Source organism: Helianthus annuus, chromosome 5 (genome assembly GCF_002127325.2).
Source record: "Helianthus annuus cultivar XRQ/B chromosome 5, HanXRQr2.0-SUNRISE, whole genome shotgun sequence".
Classification (NCBI taxonomy): Eukaryota; Viridiplantae; Streptophyta; class Magnoliopsida; order Asterales; family Asteraceae; genus Helianthus; species Helianthus annuus.
In genome coordinates, this window is record NC_035437.2 from 88,133,313 (window position 1) to 88,148,509 (window position 15,197).

The 15,197-nt window shown below is 35.4% G+C and overlaps 1 protein-coding gene and 1 long non-coding RNA gene across 2 annotated transcripts; both read right to left on the reverse strand.

Moving 5' to 3' along the window:
• Positions 1 to 5,650: 5,650 nt before the first annotated feature.
• Positions 5,651 to 7,083, reverse strand: LOC110938764. Its single transcript, XR_002591664.2, has 2 exons — positions 6,270 to 7,083; positions 5,651 to 6,098 (listed from the first exon to the last, which is right to left on the reverse strand). It is a non-coding gene; the product is annotated as an uncharacterized LOC110938764 (long non-coding RNA).
• A 1,771-nt stretch (positions 7,084 to 8,854) lies between these two features.
• On the reverse strand, positions 8,855 to 14,468 carry LOC110940402 (E3 ubiquitin ligase BIG BROTHER-related). Its single transcript, XM_022181951.2, has 7 exons — positions 14,187 to 14,468; positions 13,509 to 13,821; positions 13,319 to 13,371; positions 12,186 to 12,227; positions 11,970 to 12,091; positions 11,769 to 11,877; positions 8,855 to 9,139 (listed from the first exon to the last, which is right to left on the reverse strand). Exons 1-7 carry the CDS (start codon positions 14,364 to 14,366, stop codon positions 9,089 to 9,091), a joined length of 870 nt encoding a protein of 289 aa, XP_022037643.1. The 5' UTR covers positions 14,367 to 14,468; the 3' UTR covers positions 8,855 to 9,088.
• Between the last annotated feature and the right edge of the window lie 729 nt (positions 14,469 to 15,197).

Genomic DNA, 15,197 nt, shown 5'->3' on the forward strand with positions numbered 1-15,197 from the left:
CTCTAGTGCATGAATGTCGCGCAACTGCTGCTCGGGGGTGAGGAAACGAATATCCGAATCAGGGGGTGGCGGGAGGGGAGCGTGTGGTACGGCGAAAGGAGTCTGACAGTGACATGGAGGACATGGAGTCCTCTCTAACTCCTGAACGCGACGACTCAGTGCGTCCTGCTGTAGCTGTAGGGAGATGAGTATATCGTCCGTCTTGTACCCCACATGAAAAGGGTGATACGGGTCTGATAACGGCATAACATTGGGCGAAGACCACAGAAACGGCTCGCCCGAAGGTACAAAAGATGGTGTAGTGTGAGGGAACTGGGACATGAACGGAACAGATGATGATACAGGTGGAACAAAAGCAGGCGGCTGCCTCGATGAACCCTCCCCAGGACAAGGTGGAGGAATATCCTGGAGGAATGTGATATGAAGATCAGTGCGATGGACGTCAGGGGTGTGTGGGTGGTAAAATGGAACATCAATAGGTGCGGAAACAGGTGCTACAGGAGGAGTGACTGGTAGTACGAATGGAGGGTAGTCATCATCATCCTCGATCCACCCATTGTGGGTGTCAGCGTATCGAGGATCGATGTGAGCAGCGAACGGTTCACGGTCAACAAATGCCGGCACGGGATCAGGCAGGGGTGCATCAGCAATAGGGACATCCACCACTAGTGGTGCAACAATGGGAACATCAACAATAGGTGGTGCAATTGCTGGTGCATCCATAAGAACAAGTGGTGCAACAACTGGAGCATCATCAGGAACAGGGTCGTGCGCTGGTACAGGGTCAGGAGCAACAATAGGCTCTGGTGCCATGACAGGCTCAGGGTCAGCAAAATCTATATCAAAGTCGGCAGGTATATCAAATAACTGATCCATAGGAGCCACTGGTGCCTCCAAGGGCTGGTCAACAGGAATAAACCCGATCTCGTGATCGGGATCAAAATCAGGAGGAAAAACTGGATCAAACTCGTCCTCGAACTCATGATCAAACTCAAACTCGTGAGGTGAACCAGGTACAGCTGATATCGCTACGTCTGAGTCAGCGTTAGGAGAGTAGTGTTGTATGCCCTGGTCGTGCAAAGAAGCAGATGCCACAGACTCAAACGAGTTTGGACCAGGTGAATCAGTAGGAGCCTCCTCCACAGGAGCCTCAGCAATAGGAATGACGACATCATCAGCAATCAGGGCCCCACCCTCATGGTCGTCCTCAGGGGGACCCTCGGTAAGATGGATGCCGTCATCGGACACAACATCGAGTGGCAAATCCTCTACGGGAAATGCAGCAAGTGGAATGGGAGCAGGGATCAAGGCAAGGGGTAGATTCCCATCAGGAATACCATCAGCGTGCTAGGCATCATCACCGAAATCCGGCAACGCGAAGGGCTGGAAATCGTCGTCGTCAGTACTGTCCGTATCAGATGTAAAGACCTCCGGATCGGTGTGCATCGGGTCCTCTGAATCTACTGCCAGGGGGTCAGAAACTCCACTCGACGAAGATATAGTGTCTGTAACAAACAATCACGACAATTGCACATATATCAACATATAATCAAATAAGCATGTAAGTCACAATAATGCAAGTAATCATCCTAGTCTTCCCCAGACTATCCCACCCAGTCTCTTAGACTAACTCCCTGGTCTCTAAGACCAACTCTCCCAGTCTCTAAGACTAAATCCCTGGTCTCTAAGACCAACCTCCCAGTCTCTAACACTAAACTCTTCCTCAATCTCTAAGATTGAACCCCTCAGTCTCTAAGACTGAACCTCCCTCAGTCTCTAAGACTGAGCTCCCCCCAGCCTCTAAGGTTGAACTCCCTCAGTCTCTAAGATTGAACCATGAATTTTGAAAAGTGTATTTGTGCCTTTTTGTTTGTAAAATGTTTGTGCCCTGGATCTGGACGTTTAGTGTATGCAATGTAAAAATGTTTTCGTGAGAGCCCTAGTGATCATAGTCTAGACTCGAGAAGGAATCCTAGTTCGCTATGATCGAGGCTCTGATACCAAGCTGTCACACCCTGGCTTTTGCGGAAGCGTGGGTTTATTTGGTGTGACTTCTTAATACCATAGCAACAATCATAACAATGCTATATGAAAATAAAACACAAGATGATCATCCATTCATTAAGTTTAAAGATACCACAACATCATTGTTTGAAAATGTCGACACATAAAGTAAGTTACAAACATGACAAGATTAACAGAGTTCACAAAGACTCATCATAAGACTCAAATAAAACGTGGTTTAAAGACATGTAACCCGTCCAGGTAAGGGTTACACCTCCTAAACCTGGATGACATCATTATTCACTACGCAGCTTGACACAATTGCACACTTCACCAGATCCATTAATTTCCTGAAATACACGTAGTTTGAAAAATCAACAAAAGTTGAGCGAGTTCATGTAAAAGTGAGTATGTATAAACCTTCAAAGTATGAATAAAAGTCCCTGGTATGTAGCAATAAGGAAAAAGAGATCACCAATGGGTTGCAAAGCCACTGGTATGTGTGAAAAGGTGTAGGAAGACTCAAACCTAGCAAATTTGTTACCGGGCTTCGGCTGTAAGACACAGTCACCTTTATGGGCCGCCCCGGCCTCATGGGTGTGGGCTCGCTACACCCAAATAGATCTATCACTTATGTCCCTTGGTACTAACAACGAGGATCGATGGCCTTAAGTGTTGTACCCACCCTTCACATGATCTAGTAGTAAACCCTCCTTAAGCTAACCATACCATGTAATAAACGTTTGTAATAATTGTAACATGTATTTCACCCCCGAAGTATAAAACTGAAAACAGTTAAAAGAAAAGGGGGGACATGAACTCACAGTACTGCGTCCTCGGAATCGAATCGTCAACCCAAACTATGTCCGCTATGCGACGACCTACACGTACTAATGTCTATTAGACGAACGGGTCGTGCCTTGGCTTAGGGTTTAATGTTTTTGAGTTGCGACTCTTAAGTTTCCGAATATTATTCCAAGTTACAATTATTAGTTAAAATAATTATCTTAACTTTAAATTATATTTTATTATGGAATAATCGTTAAATAATATTTCGTATTTATACTTCACAAGTATTTTAACTTCGTATTTCCTTCCCAAGGATGGGGGTATTTATACATGTATTATTGTGATTCCGAAAAATATATTTTAAGTCGCACTTAGAAAAATATATTTAAATTATTTGTCCAAAATAACATATTCCCAAAATATATGTGTTTTTCCCAAAAATAATATATTTTACTCCATTAATTTCCAGAATAATATCTTACCAAAAAATGTATGTGTAGAAGCATTTTCCGGATTATTTCATAAGTTATGTTTGAGCGTTCGATTTTTCAATACCGAGTGTGTAACTTAAATATTTTATTCCCTGATATTTTTGGTATTATTCTGGAGTTGTAATTTCCATGGTATTCATAAGTTATATTATTTTACCCTAAAAGTAATATAACTAGTTCACAAAATAAACAAATAATCACACAAGAGTTTTAGTATAAAATATATATTTATCAAATTTTATTTACGAAAATCAACCTCCGATACTTGGTATTTTTGTAATAAAAATTATGGCGAAGTTTATTTTGAAAACAAAGTTAAAAATATATATTTGTAAACATTTGTTAGAAAAATATTTCTAAGTGTTGGATTTTTAGAAAAATTTCGCCAGAGTTTCCTTTGTAAATGGAGGTGTCCATGCTTATAGCATATCATTTTGTTTTAAAAATTCATCCAATCAATCAATAACAAGTTACTAAACAACATTACACTAGTCAAGTGCATAAACTATGCAATTTACATGACAACATGAACTTGGTTTTTCATAAAAATGCGTAGTAACTTAGTGGGGTGTTTAGTGGGTTTAGTTAGCCTCCAAAATGTGTTTATTTTTGTAAGACTCTCGTTCTCGGGATTTTTAGATGTTCACAACTAGTGAACTTATTTTACAAAAATATCCATTTTCAATATTTTCATGCTTCACTAGCATCCATATACTTAGTTTATTTCAAAGATGGTGTAAGTATATATAAGAATCATACTCTCTCAAAAACCGCCTTTTAAACTTGGTTTTCTAAAATAACTCATACACAAGTCTTGAGTTTACAAGTTTACTAGTCCACTAGGTTTATTATTTTCTAAGAAAATCACTTTTATTCCTAAGTTCATGCTTTAACAAGAAGATGATCATTTTATGTACACATAATCATCTCTAACTTATTAAGTCATGTTTTTAGTCATAACTTAACAAGCTTCATGTGATGATCAAACATCATATTGCTAGTAATCATCGAAATATCAACAACATAACTACAACAACTTCATTTTATCAAGTTTCCTTCTTATTTCATCATCAAATTAGTTTATATTCATGTCTTCTTCATATGATTCATAAATGTTCTTAATGTTTTTGTTCATGATACATCATTAACCACTTAAACAAGATGAAAAATGAAAGGATCTAAGTTCTTACCACTAGCTCAAGGCTAGGGAAGTTCAAGTGAAGAAATTGAGTGGATAAAAGAAGATAAGAGAGGTCCTTCCACTTCCGAGGACACCAAGCTTCGTTGTGCGCCTTGTAGAACCTTAGGATCACTAGAGATTGAATGATGAAGACTTGAAGGTGATGGTGAGGGTGGTGGTGGCTCACGGCCGAGCAAGAGGAAGAGGGAGAGAGTTTTGTGTGTTGTTGATGTGTGAATGATGAAATGAATGGTGATCTAGTGGTTAAATAGATAATCTCCCAACACCCTTTTATCCTTTAGGTTTAGTGTTCCTTAAGTACACTACAAATTCATTAAACAAATGAAGAAAATCAAGGGTGGGGCACCACCCTTGAAACCGTAAGAAGGGGTGGTTTGGTTGGGATGTAATGGGTATTTATGTTAATTAGTTAGGTTTTAAGCATCTAGTTAGTGTTATAAGTTACAAGATATTTTGTATGATGTGTTATGGTGTTCGGGGATCCTAACTAGCTTAGTAAAAGTGAAACAATGTTCTACCAATATTTTTGTGTTCCGGGTAATGTCCGGTTGTTCGGTTGGGTATCGTTTCGTTAAAGTGCTTAGTTAATCCGTAAAGTGTCTTTTATATAACTTTTAGTAACACTTTTAATTCCCGACACTTAGGAAAGCATACAGGACCATTTTGCCATATTTTTTGCAAGTGACTAGCATGTCTAAATGCTGAATTTTGATAATAAGTGCATAATTTTGCAGTTAAAGTGTGTTTTAGGCACTTCCCGGCACTCTAACTATCACCTAGTGACGCAGTTTTATGGTCCTCACTTCCCTACACTCCCTACTAGGGTAGTATCCTGTCTCTGGCTCATACTGGCCTTAAAAACATTGTCTGTCTATGTGCTGGCATTGTCAACAGGTTTTCTAGGCTATCCGCTCACTGTGCTAACTGTGCTTTGTGCATCAAGTTTGTCACTAAGGTTTCTATGTAATAAATGGAGTGACCTCATGAATGTGATGCATATGTATGTATGTATGTATGTATGTATGTATGTATGTATGTATGTATGTATGTATGTATGTATGTATGTATGTATGTAACAGAAATCAGTAAGCAGTTTAATCAACAGTTGTAACCATGCACAGTCATTAAGCACAAATTTAATATTAATTAATTGTACGGATACCTGTAATTGTGAGGGTTGTCACACCTTTTTTTCCAAAAGTTTACAGGCGCTGTCCTTAACCTTCTAAAATCTTGCATGTTATGTCCTTTAGGCCAAACCCAGTTAGATTTTTTGGTTAAATCTGGTCATGTATATTGCATATGAGGGCATATTTGTCTATTCACGTTCCCAGGGGCTATTTTGTAAAGAGGGACAGGGACTGTTTTGTACAAAACTTAAAAATAAAATATATATAAAATGTCTCTCTCTGTATATATCTGGAACTCAAGAACTCCACCCGCCACCATCACCGCTCGCCTGAGATGTCGGAACCTTGCCAGAAAATTGGAACGACCAATACACAGTCTGAGTCATCACTTGCCTCCCCGGAACGCTGCTGCCCGGATTCCTCACTCGAACTCCCCGCCATTCTTCACACTACACACCTCCCTAAACACCACTCCAGTTCCACCTAAACACAACAACAATCATCAAATTCAACCATCAGAACATAAAATTCATAAAATGATACCTAATAAATCAAATCGATAAACAGAGCTGAATTAAACGCGCAAGTGGATAAAACTACAACTTAATTGTATATAACATCAGAAGAGAATGTCTTGAGATTAGAATGAGTTACACGTAACAGAACCGCATCAGCCCCCGGAAGTTGCAAGCGGGATGCCGTTGCTTCTTATCTGCAACAAAACCATACCCTAGCTCTAATTTGGCTTCAAAAAAATTTCATCAAACACTTGGTGGGCATACATAAAAACAGCTTAGTTACAAACATATGAATCGAAACCCTGCACATTGAATGAAACAAGCATCAAATGACACATGAAAAGGGGGTGTAAAAATGATTTTTTTTTCCGGAATATGAATCGAAACCCTTTGGTAGGTATTGACGGTGGTGCTGGCTGATGGTAACATGGGTAGGTTGTGGTGCTGAACTGTTGATGTTGGGCGGCGGAGAGGTGGAGCATCTGGTGGCGCCAAGTGTACCATGCATCTGGACACTAACCCCCAAATTGATTTTAGATCTAAGCAGGGAGGGAGAAAGAAAAAAAAAGATTCTTAGAGAGGGAAAGAGAGGTGCGATGAAGATGGAGATTGCGGCCGGCAAAGCCAAGATCCGGTGCGTTCAAGGTGGAATCGTCACTATTTATCTTCTTTGGAAGAGAACTACCAGCTTTCTCACATTCCATATCTTCTAAAGGTCTCATTTCACGAAATCCTTCTGGAACTTTGACCCAATTGGATGGTGGTTTGACCTCAATTTTATCATTATCATTCAAGATGGGTTTAGATTTTCTATGTGGTAATTTGATATAAAAGAGTAATCATTCTTTGGGGATATTGAGGGTGGGTGGTGATTCAGATGTGGTGGTGGTGGAGTTAAAGTTAGAGAGATAATGAGAGAGAATGTGAAAGTCTGGTTGTGTAATTTACTCTATAATTCACAAGTTTTGTTCCTCTTTACAAAATAGCCCCTGAAATAGCCCCTGAAATGTGAATGGACAAATATGCCCTCATGTGCAATGCACATGACTAGATTTAACCAAAAAATCTAACTGAGTTTGGCCTAAAGGACATAATGTGCAAGATTTTGGAAGGTTAAGGACAGCGCCTGTAAGCTTTTAGAAAAAAGGACAACACCTGCAATTTGGTGTAAACATAAAGGACAAAACTTGTAATTTACTCTTATTTTAAAATAAAAAGATAATAATAAATAGTAAAAGAAACAAAAACTAGGTAAAATGTCCAAATTGTAACTGAGGTTAATGTTACATTTAAGCATGGTTAGTTAATTGGATGAAAATGACAACAAATTGCAAACCTCAAGGATCCAATTGAAAAAGATGGATGAAACAGGCGATATGCCTATATCTCAAGAACAATTTTGACATTTTACTCTATTTTTTTGTAACTTATAATATTTTTCAAATATCTATGATTTTGTTTCCGATATCAAGCTTGAAAAGTGAAGCCTTAAGGTGATATGCTTGCGTTTGAACTTCATTTCCAGTTGCCTTACGTATTCAATGAGTTTTGAAACAACTTACAAGTTAAACCCCCTAGATAATTGATTTGTAAATCACGTTTGGACAACAATTATTTGTTAAGGCTTGGTTAGAACATGTTTACTAGAAAAGCCAATGATGCTAGTCCGCTTGGTAGAAACACCTGTTTCTTAGATAATTATAGAGTAGTATCCAAAAAATATTGTCACGTCAATACCACATACCATTATCTGTGATATAGTGGATTAAAAGAAAACTAAAAAAACAAAACAAGGTGGAACGGTTTGAGGGTGATGTGCACGTGACGTATGGTGGGACACCAACCCACAGCCCACTACACAAATTTAAAGCAAGTTATAGACAGGGGGTGTTTGGAATTCCTTCTCAATAAGGACTTTTCAACTTTTTTAAAAATTCTCAACACACAAACAACTTATTAACTTTTATAAGTCAATAAGTTACTCCAAAATAAGCTAACCTAAACATCCCCATAGACTACCTTGTTTATCAAACTATAAATTTGATTCAACATTAAATTATATGATAAAATTCTTTATATTATACCAAAAAAAAAGTAAGTCCATTGTTGTTTGAAAATATGCAATGGTAAATAATATTCTTGATATTTGATAATTGACGTACAAACAGTGTTATCGTACAAAACGTACAAAAGGCATGAAAAAACAAAAAAACACGGTAGCATTTTCGTAATTACTTGCTCGTATGGTAATTATCAAAATCACCCTACAAATGATCTTTTGGGTAATTTTGTAAAATGTTTTGTACAGTAATTTTGTTCTTGTAAGGTAATTTTGTAAAATGTTCATGTAGGTAAACTTGAAACTTGCAAAATAATTTTGATACTCTACAAAATTACTCTACAAGATCAAAATTATTTTACACGGTCAAAATTACCATACAAGATCATTTGTAAAGTAATTATGATACTCTACAAAATTACTCTATAAGATCAAAATTACACTAGAAGAACATTTTACAAAATTACCCTACAAGAACAAAATTACTCTACAAGATCATTTGTAGAGTAATTTTGATAATTACTCAACGAGTAAATAACTACGAAAATGTCACCACGTTTTTTTTACCTTTTTCACCCTATTCGTACGTTTTTTATAATAACAGTATTTGTATTTGATTTTTTTTCTTGATAATTGTCCCTAATTGTAATCAAACTTCATAGTGTTCTAAAAAAAAATTAACCATATAAATGTGTTCCAACGTTCAAATATGATAAACATAACCTAAATTATGACATTTTGTACAAATTTTACTTGATATAATTGACCAACAGACAAACAAGAACAAAGAAAGCTTCCAATAACATAACTAACAAATGTTGCCAATAGTGTCATTCACACAGTAGATGAGACCTACGCGCGCATGTGCAGCAACATAAAACAAACCATCATCAATGTCAACAAGCGTTGCTAGATGTCGCCACCTCTGTGCTGCATACAGGGCACACCTGCACAGACCATTCACAAATAAATATTAAGGTTTCGCCATCACAAAGACACGCAAAAAACAAACGGTTCAGACAAATGATTCAAAAAGATTGAATATGTAGAATTCATAAATGAAAAGAAAGAAATCTCGTTGCTTAATGTTGAATAACCCTTTACCCAAAAAAAAAAGAAAGATAACTAAAATTCCTCACTTGTTTTATTTGGTTGATGTAAAATTCACCGGGGCAACCCTTTACCCAAAAAAAGAAAGATAACTAATTAATATTATAGTTTCTAGTAATACGAACAATTACTTATTTTAAGTATCGGCTCAACACGACCCATCAACCCCATGTTGCTACCTCTAATAAGCAATAACAACACAAACTGTAATATTCAAGAAACTTATAAATTTAAGTGTAAGTTGGCAAATGTTTAAGAGTAAATCCTAGTTGTTAATAGCGAATAGCGACGAGGGACCTATATGCCACGTAGCGAATAGCGACAAATAGTAACCGCTATTTTATAAATAGCGATACGCTAGAAAAATAATTTTGAAAATTTTTATATGTATATTATATCAAAATACCTTGGTATATATGCTATTTTAAATGTATATAACAAAAACCTATAATCCAGCTATTTTATAGCTATATCTAATTGCTATTTACATCAAAAACCAAAAAAAAATTTGTCGCTATTTACGCTATAACCCAACTAGTGACACTTCATCGATTCGCTACATAGCACACAATAGCCGCTATTGACAACTATGGAGTAAATTACACAAATTGTCCTTTATTTATGTACTAAATTTCACTCTGTCCTTTTGTCTTTAAAAAGCATGCAACATGTGTTTATTTCTATGTTTTGCACGCTCTTTGTCCTTTAAACTAATTGATGTTCACTTTTCAGTTAACTTTATGGTAAAATGACCATTTTGCCCAAATGACATAATCTGGAGTTTATTTATAAAGGACATAACCTGTAATTTACTCAAGTTATTTTATCTTATTAAATTTATCACTATTTTCTTTCTATTTTATTAAATTTATCACTATTGTTTTATTGATTACTTATAATTTATTCATTAATTAACAATTTTTTTAATAAAAATATAAGTTTTTATAATTTATTTAATATCGTTTGTTTAATTAAATTATTTACTTTTTTATTTTACTAATAATGTATTTTTATACTATGTTTCTACATAAACCGTTAGTGTGATCGAGTTATTTTTTATCACTTTTCCCATTATTGGGGTAACTTTCTAGAATAGTAACCAAGTTTTACAGTGTTCCAATTAGGTCACTTACGTTTCAAAAGTGTTCCAATCAAGTCACTCAACATTCATTTTTTCATTAAAATAAAGGGGTTTTCATCCATTTCATAGATAATCGTGGTGATATGAATTTTTGTTTCTTTTTTCCTTCTTATTTGATGCTAACGTCAAGTGATGACGTGGATTTTAACTTGTTTTTTTAACTTTTAATGTAAATAAAGTGTGTTTATTTTTAAAAATTATATATTCATATATTAAAATAATCCGACCCCAACATCTTGACACATGAAAAAAGAACATGGCTCGAGTTGAATGTTAAATTATCTAATTGAGACAAAAACGATACGAGTAACCTAATTATAACACTTTTGAAATTTGGTTACTATTCTATAACCTTTTCTCATTATTACATGTTATTCGAACGAAATTTACCAAAAATATGGAAAAAAATAAGCATGCTGATGGGTCGGTTTAAACTATGATGTTCTATAAAATTTTGAAATTTTGTAACGACATTTTAGACTGTTATAAAATGTTTGACGGACACTCATCTCAAAATACAACATTGCGGCATGTTGTTTATCTATGTTTAAACCGACCCGTCGTAACGCGCAACTGGCTTGCTTACTTTTTCCTCCACATTTTGGTGTAAATCTTGTTTGAATAACATACAATAATTGTAAAAGTGATAAAAATAACTCGATCACAACGGTTTATATAAAAACATAGTATAAAAACAACATTATTTGAAAAATAAAAAAAAGTAAATAATTTAATCAAAAAACTAAAATAAATAAATTACAAAAACATATATTTTTTAAAAAAAAAGTGTTAATTAATAAATTAAGAAAATTTTAAAGTAATCGATACAATAATAGTGATAAATTTAATAAAATAAAAAAAGAAAAGAAAGGAAAAAAAGAAAAGAAAATAAAGAAAAGAATAAATTACATATTTACATGTTATGTACTTTATATAAATAAACTTATTATGTCCTTTGGGTAAAATGGTCATCTTAAAGTTAACTGAAAAGTTAACATTGTTTAGCTTAAAGAACAAAGAGCACGCAAAACGTAGAAATAAAGGATATGCTGCGTGCTTTGTAAAGACAAAGACCAAAGAGTGCAATTTAGTACATGAACAAAGGACAATTTGTGTAAGTTACTCTATGTTTAATAACATTACCTATTTAAATATTTCAAAATGACAAAAACAAGTGTTGGCAGGTCAATCCAACCACACAGACCCGTCCGTGCCAACCCTGATACAAATCTATCCATTTTGACCCAAATGTGACCTTGTGCTTGCCAACTCATTTTGCTACCTCCAAGAAGCAATCACATTAATGATAGTAAAAACATATGTACCTTGTTTATTTGCAGCCAGTTAGTTATGCACTCAGAATGGTAAGAGTGTTTGCACGAAAGCAAGATCAAGTTATCACCATCCTCATAGTCTAAGCGACATATAACACAACTGAGATACGCAAAGAGAATAATTATTAGAATGAAGTAGTATATTGACTATTCTGGGTCAAACCAAAAAACACAAATGAGACTCGTTCTTACGTTTCACTGCTTCCATTTTGACTATTCTGGGCCTTGTAAACGACTGAGCGTAAAGAAGCAATTGAATCGGCAGAAAGCCCTCTACTTTCGGTCCCAACTACTTCACCCAGTGCAATCAATTCCTATAATTCTTGAATGTGAGCAGCAACTCATACAACACCAAAAACCAATACAAATACAAGTTGAGATAATTGAATGATTTTTTAGAGATATTACCTCATATGATAGTTCATCTGGGTCAACATCATCCCATGAATCCTGAAAGACACAAGCATTAACAAAAATATAATTGTCAAGTCGATGATATAGGGTGAAGCAAGATGTGTGATGAACAAATATGTAATGACTAATGAGGTACAATTCCTCCAAAATTGCAATCATAGGAGGCCCAATGGACCCACTGACAACATATACTTCTAACAACAACTTAAAGAGTCGCTTTTATTTCCCGCATTTTCTTCTTCAGAAAAAAGAGAGAGAACACAAGAGATCGAGGTTGCCAACAACCAATAAAGCAGAACATAGTAATTAGGTGAAGCTGAAACTTTGCAATAGCAAAAATTATTAGTAAGATGATATTGTAAAATGTTAAATATCGTTCAGGTCTTCAAAATATCTGTATGCAAGATTAATAATTCAATACTTAATAGTAATTTTTAACATAATGATTCATTTGCAGCATATTTATCAAAGGCGCTAGCCGCTGGCGCAAAAAAGCGAGGGCACGAGGAAAAAAGGCGTACTTAAAAGAAAAAATATATAATGTATTAGAATAATAAAATTCTTCAAATAAAATAAAGAAAGCTACTATATAACATTTAAAATAATCTAATTAGTATCAAAAGTTCTGAAGTAGTGAGGATAAAATGTAATTCCAAAACTTGAAAGTTCAAAAGTTATAGAAGTTCTAAATTGGATCAGAAATCCGGATGAAAGCTGCTTCAATCGGTATTGTGGAAGCTTATACCATGAAGAAGATCAATAATTTTGAACTAAATAAAAAACAAAATAAATTTTGGTACTTAGTGCGCCTGGAGAGCCGAAGCGAGCGCCTAGAAACTAGAAGCACAGTTAATGAGCCTCACTTAGATAATGCACCTAGACGCATGAAGTAATAACTTCATTCCTTAACAAAATGCATAAAAAGATCATCTCAGACTCTTAGTGTTTGTTTCCCATTATTAGCCTTGACTTTCTATTTAACGTACATTCAGATTAAAGAATCTAAGCAGATGATTTTAAGTTCGATACTTGACAATTGACATACTCATGGCTATATTTTTGGATAGCAAGTGTGTGGAAACACATCTAACGATACCAATGAACCAAAGAGAAAATCAATAAAACACCTGAGAATTGCCACCATGATCATCCATACTGTCCTCTTCCTCCTCAGTAACCACTGGCAATCAACAAAGACTTTGTTAGCCATATATGTTTTGAACTGGGAGCAGAAACAGCATCCGACACAACCCAGATACCCATACAAAAAATAAAATAACAAAATAAAAAAAAACAAAACTCATGACAAAAACTCACTCCCATTAATGCCGGTGAGAGCCAGCAATCTAGCAGCCATTTCTTGATCTTCAGCATCTTGTAGCGCTCTGGCATAAGCTTCATCATCAGGGAAAGAAGCCGGATCTAGTTCAACACCTCGGTTGCCCCGATCTTCCTCTCCAGATCCATTATCCAAATGAGCATGAACATCAAACGCATCCTCTTCTTCTTCTTCCGCATCATATTCGCTATTTTCTTGATCTAATTCATCATCATCCACATAACTTCCAGTTTCCCAACTTTCATGATCACTCCCACCTCCATTCATTCTCAGCATCATATATGCCCTTTCCTAACAACACAGCCTCAATTATTAATTTATTACTATTATTATTATCTTTAAGAAACAAAAACATCCTAACAAGAAAAAACCACAAACTGTCACCGGTCAATAACATAACTTTCTCATTTCCTCAATAAAATATATATATATATCTGGACAGGTTTTTTCACATATTTATCAAGCACGATTCACCTATTTTAGGTGCAACATAATGATAAATCGTCAATATCTATATATCCTAATACTCAAATTAAAGATAAATAATGAGTAAAAAAACTAAAAATTAGATAACGAACATCCGCTAGCAAGCCTCAAGTAGCAAAGTTTCACAATCCAAAACGGAATTAAAATAAAAAGCAAACATGAAAGCAGACCTGATCTTGCAGTGTGCGAGCGAGAGCGAGATCGGCATCGACCTGACTGAGATTAGTGAAGGGAGTTCTGGGAAGAGAAGACGGGGGGTTTGGATTGTCGGGAGGAATGGAAGAATCAGTAGTAGTGGTATTGGTAGGGGTTTCAGGGTTGGTGGTGGTTTGATCTTTGGAGTTCTCCATGGAATTAGGGTTTGTGAAGAGAGAGAGAGAGAGAGAGAAAAATGAGATAATGAGAAAAGAGGAATACTGTACGCAAACGCAATTCTCACACCGCCGCTTTCTTTTGTAACTGGGCTACCTACCCTTATTTTTGGGATATGCTGGGTATTTTGAAAATTGAACGTTAGATAGATATACAATCTATCTATTAAATTAAAAATATATAAAATATTAAAATAAAAACAAATGTAATTAGGCTATGGGGTGTGGGATATCCGGATACGTCAGCATCACGTATGATCCACATTAGCCAGGGCCTTTATCACACCCTCCCTTAACTTGTAGGGTATGAGATAAAGCTCCCTTAATGCCTATAGCGCCCCCTTATCTTAACCAACTTACCTCAATCAAACCAAAAACGTTCGTTACCATGTTGGAGCCTCATCAATGGCACCCCACTGTAAATCAGAGGGTGTGGGATGGTGGCGCTATAGAATGTGAGGTGGTATGGGTGGGGCCTCCACACCCTCCGGCCTTTGCTTGAAAAAATATATATTATACTAGGTTAGAACCCCGTGTAATACATGGGTTGAATAAATGTAATTTTATATACCAAATAATAAAAAAATATATCTTTAAAAACTTTGTTTATTTACACGGGTTGAATAAATGTAATTTTATATAACAAATAATAAAACAATATATCTTTAAAAATCTTTTTTATTACTTAGGTTGAATAAATGTAATTTTATATATTAAATAATAAAAAGTTATATCTTTAAGAACCCCGTGTATTGTATGTGTTAAGTAAATTTAATTTTATATATTAAATAATGAAAAAAGTTACATTTT

Coding starts and splice junctions, on each gene's coding strand:
- LOC110940402 (XM_022181951.2), bottom strand. CDS start 14,366: ATGGAGAACTCCAAAGATCAAACCACCACCAACCCTGAAACCCCTACC. Junction 11,878..11,969: donor CAAAATGGAAGCAGTGAAAC/GTAAGAACGAGT, acceptor TGCGTATCTCAG/TTGTGTTATATGTCGCTTAG. Junction 9,140..11,768: donor ACTGGCTGCAAATAAACAAG/GTACATATGTTT, acceptor TGGTCTGTGCAG/GTGTGCCCTGTATGCAGCAC.